This window comes from Astatotilapia calliptera, chromosome 3, assembly GCF_900246225.1.
Source record: "Astatotilapia calliptera chromosome 3, fAstCal1.2, whole genome shotgun sequence".
Classification (NCBI taxonomy): Eukaryota; Metazoa; Chordata; class Actinopteri; order Cichliformes; family Cichlidae; genus Astatotilapia; species Astatotilapia calliptera.
The window spans coordinates 39,556,860-39,561,296 of record NC_039304.1 but is presented as its reverse complement, the minus strand read 5'-3'; the positions used below and the strand labels follow the sequence as shown (position 1 = coordinate 39,561,296).

General features: G+C 37.4%; 1 protein-coding gene across 3 annotated transcripts; it reads right to left on the bottom strand.

The window, feature by feature from the left end:
• Positions 1-1,293: 1,293 nt before the first annotated feature.
• Positions 1,294-4,233, bottom strand: LOC113019511 (V-set domain-containing T-cell activation inhibitor 1-like). 3 transcript variants are annotated; one of them, XM_026163269.1, is made up of 3 exons: positions 4,006-4,233; positions 2,318-2,631; positions 1,294-2,094 (listed from the first exon to the last, which is right to left on the bottom strand). In XM_026163269.1, the coding sequence occupies exons 1-3, from the start codon at positions 4,097-4,099 to the stop codon at positions 2,041-2,043; spliced, it is 462 nt and encodes a 153-aa protein (XP_026019054.1). In that variant the 5' UTR covers positions 4,100-4,233; the 3' UTR covers positions 1,294-2,040. The 3 variants fall into 3 exon arrangements, with proteins under 3 accessions (XP_026019054.1, XP_026019052.1, XP_026019053.1); XM_026163267.1 differs by having other exon boundaries at positions 2,308-2,631; positions 4,006-4,231; XM_026163268.1 differs by lacking the exon at positions 4,006-4,233 and adding an exon at positions 3,040-3,127 and having other exon boundaries at positions 2,308-2,631.
• Positions 4,234-4,437: the final 204 nt, after the last annotated feature.

The window sequence follows — 4,437 nt, the reverse complement described above, 5'->3', positions numbered from 1 at the left end:
AGAAGAGAAAAAAACTCATGAGTGGATAGAATCAGCTGTAGGAAGGTTTTTTTTGTTTGTTTTTTTGTCGTGGTCATGTAGGTACCTGCCTTATACAGTGAGGTTAAATAAGATGAAATACAATTTTCCCCACAGTGTCAAGAGACACAAACTTACTAACTGCTGAAAAGAAGCTGATGTTAATACAATTTTGATTCTATCAGGACACAAAATGTTTCTAAACAAGCCAACAACACTTGTCACACTCAGCTGTGTACTTGGAGCTGATTCAAACCCAAAGTTGATTTACATCTTGATTACATGGTTTAGTCAAGTCCTCCATGCTTTCTTTCAGTCCTTCTCTTGCTCTCTCACTCACACACCTGCATCCGCACATGTATGAAAACATAATTGAATAATTCTGCTCAGAATGAGGCGCGTCTGTTCAACTTTGTGCTACTCTGGTTATCCTCGGTCATTAGGAGAGGCTTACACCACGGGATCGAGCTGTAAGAGATGCAATTCATTTTATATGTAGTGTGATAGTAGATGAGTGTTAAATAATATGTGGATTCTCTGAAAAAGGACAAAAATCATTACAGCATAAATATGGAATAAAAATTATTGGAACGGGCCTCTTAACAGTCCGATTAAAGAAGCGCACCATTCTTAAATGTACTGCACAAACTCTATTCGCAACGATTCTCAAAACCACCACAAGATGGCACTGTAACACAAGGAATGAACTCATCCCTGATCAAGCAGGTTTGCAATCACACCCACCAATCAACCTACAACCGGTAAAATGGTTCCAATACCACATTTACCACCATTGTGAGATCTTGCCTCATCCTGTCATGTGACCTACTGAGATCAGCTGTTGCAGGATGTGATCAAGATCTCAAAACTGGGTTGTAGGTGGCGGACAGTCGGTGTTGTGAGCCACCTCCTCTGGTCAGAGATGGTCGTTCACAGATGTTTCATCCCAAGGACAAAACTCCCAAACACAAGTCAGTCAACATAGTGTGTGCTGTGCAGTACAGCGAGGAGTGCTCAGACCTCTACACTGGTGAGACCAAACAGCCACAAAACATAGACGCGCCACCTCGACAGGGCAAGACTCAGCTCTACATCTGCACCTAAAGGTCAAAGGTCACACTTTCAAGGATGCCGATGTTCACGTTTTGGACAGAGAGGACAGATGGTTTGAAAGTAAAGTAGTAGAAACAGCATATCTAACAATAATACAACGATATCTCTCAGAGTGTTTGTTGCAAGCCAGGCTGGTGTTAATCTGCTCGTACATGCACTGGATTCATTCACATGTCCTTTATTGCACATGACCAAGTGTAAAACATTTTGCTGATGTTACAGATTCATCAATCCTGAGAATTTGTTATAAAAACTTTGTTCTTTATACTAATAGTTTAAAAAAAATTAATCTATGATCGATTCTCATGATGTTATCCACTGTTAATGACAAAATACAGTAAATAGTCCAACATCTTACTTTTTCTTTTTTAATTCACATTTTATATTTTTCAAAGTCATCCAGTGGACTAGTGATGGCCGTCAGGGCTTATATTTGGCCTTCTTTCCATATAATGTAACCTTCCTTCTCAACAGTATTTTAAGCCTTTAAAAATGCAAAAAAACGTGTAAAATATAAAAATAAAATGTAAAATGAAAAATATGTAGGACAAAAATATCAAAATGTAAAATTCAGAATTCATAATAGCTCAGTGATATTTGATGGTGACTAAAAAAAGGCAGCAGATAACAATGTAAACAAACATGTATGTTGAGCAGGAAACTTCAGATAATCACAAACACGAACATAACTTAATGTTTCCTCCAGGTGCTAAATTCCAGTTTAATTGTGCATCGTTAACTTCTGTCTGTCCTCAGCACATCTGTCACTGTGAATGCTGAGTGGGTGGGTGGAGTGAATATACACTGTGATATTTCCATCTGTGGCCTTTCAAACTGGCTGCAGTTCAACAGACGGCTAAAACAACAAAACAGCAGCAGCAAGCACAACGGAAATCGACATGTCAACTTCTACGCCATCAGCTCCACTCCTCTGGTCTTTGTCCTTATCGAGTACTGTCTGACCTGCAGGTGAGAAACAGGTGTGAGGTGTCAGCTGTCAGGTAGGTGATGAGTGAAGAACAGAACAGAATCCATTTCCTCTTCAAACTGCTGTCAGACATTATCTACTGCACTCTGATCACATCACTCAGACCAGCTGCTTTCTACAAAGTCTCATCAACAACATCTTTAGAAACAAACATCAACAACCAGGAAGCAGCTCAACTTCACACTCACCTTCTTCTACCTTCAGGTTGATGCTCTTCAAAAGCTGAGGTCTCTGTCTGTTGTATCCAGCATAACATTCATATTTTCCAGCGTCGTTCATGGTGACATTTTTGAGAATCACAGAAAAGTTTCCATTCTTTATCTCTGGATCTTTCAGCTCCACTCGACCTTTAAATGATTCATGCTGTTTGTCTTTGTGAATGTGTTCATCGCTGATGTAGAACACATAATACTCTGACTGCAGGTCAGGCTTTTGCCAGCTTATCATTATGTTAGCATCACTGGGGCCATAGCACTCCAGAGTTACATCCTTTGCTTGTTTGACTGTTAGCTCTAAAATAATTAGAAAACAGGTCAGTCATAAAGATAATATGCATCCAATAATTCAAACACGCTTATTATTGTGCTTCAAATATCAGAAACCTGAGTTTTTATTTTTGTGTAAATTCTGTGAGAATTTATAAGCGAGTAAAAAAAGCTTTACTGCGTTACATTCAGACCCAGATATGTTTACACATCCAGCATTGTGATGGCCAAACCCGTGGCCACACTCTAAAGTCGGTAACTTTCGTATTTTCATTCTTCATTTGAACATAGTAATACATTTTAGTTTCCAATAACTTTATTGATTGGTTTGGATACATTTGTTCTATTTGTAAGCGCGCACATTTAGTTTACTTATGTATTCATACCACTTCATTTCTTTGCTTTCTGACTAACCTTTGTCTTTCTATTTCTTACCTGCTATCATCCCTGGGAGTTGCCGGACAAAAAGATGGTAGCCAGGGTTTGAAACCATTAAATATGAAGGAAGATAATTGGACCACACCACCACTTCCTGCTGAAGGGGGGGGGGGAATGTGTGTTTTCTTTACTTTAAAAACAAAGTATTTGTATTTAATTAAATATTTGAGTTTAGGGTTTAATGGGGTTTTTGATTTTCTTCTTTAGTGTTTAGTTTCTTAACAAACTAGATTGTACTGCATCGTTTGTGATTTATGATTGTGTTTTGTTTGTTACCCCTCATGTGTCACAATGGTCTGATCAGCCATTATATATACCCTTGTATGTCATTTTTCATATATGACCTAAACATATTTCATGTTTATGTCAATTATGTATGTTTGAGCAGTCATTTGGTTTAAGTTTGCAGTCTTTGCCTGAGTTCAGTTTTGTTTCTGTGACCTGTTTTATGAGCTCAACCTTTATTAGTCTTGTAAATATAATTTTTGGGGGTTAAATAAATGGAAACCATATTTTTCTAATAATTCCTGGGCTCCTCCTGTTTTTCAACTCGGTCCATCACAAGCATGTTAAATCATGAACTTCAGTGGGTTTTGAATGTCTAACTTCAGAGTTTATACGCTTTTTTTAACATTTGTAGACTGTGGTGTGGGTTTTACTGAGCTAAAATGGGTAAAATGGCTTCACATACTCTGTGGAAAAGCCCAGAGTCTGTACAAAATGATAAAACAAAGGTATAAAAACCTGTTTGTACTTGTCAGTCACATTCAGGGTGTTTAATACAGAAATCTGTTGATTTTTGTGTACCAGACAGCGATGGCTTGTTATTCATTTCATAGTTTATTTCTAAAGGACCTGTACATAAGGCCAGACAGTTGAGAGGCTGATGTACTGAACCTGTTCTGTATATTAGCATTTGAATTTAACTACAATTTAATGTTTTACAGGATTAACACATCTTACCTTCACAGTCCAGACGTCCCAGGAAACATGAGAGGACAAACGCGGTTAAAGCTGTTTTTAACAGCATTTCCTTTCTTATCTCCCACAGCTTCATTGTTGGTAGTTTCCTGGATTAAAAAAACAATAATAAAGAATATACAGATGCTCTTTAAAGCTATTAAATTTACCTAAAGTTATTTTATGCGGTGTATGACTGATACCCTGAGCAATATCCCTGTGCCCCTGTGAGAGGAAATTCCACTGCATGAAAAAAAGGAACTTACAGGAAATTATGAGGTAAGGTGGCGCCTATTCGTCTGTCTGTATAAACAAGTGTTTAGAATCTAGTAAAAAGATTTTTTCTGTTTTAGGTTCGAGTTCAAAAATATCATAGTTTAAAATGTAAAAGCTTCTAAAGGTGTGAAGGTTAAATGTTAATAATGAATGTAAAAT

Excerpts from the sequence above, each read along its gene's own strand:
- LOC113019511 (XM_026163267.1), bottom strand. The coding sequence starts at position 4,099 with ATGAAGCTGTGGGAGATAAGAAAGGAAATGCTGTTAAAAACAGCTTTA. Across the intron at positions 2,632-4,005 it reads GGGACGTCTGGACTGTGAAG|AGCTAACAGTCAAACAAGCA; the intron begins GTAAGATGTGTT and ends TAATTATTTTAG. Across the intron at positions 2,095-2,307 it reads CAACCTGAAGGTAGAAGAAG|GTCAGACAGTACTCGATAAG; the intron begins GTGAGTGTGAAG and ends TCTCACCTGCAG.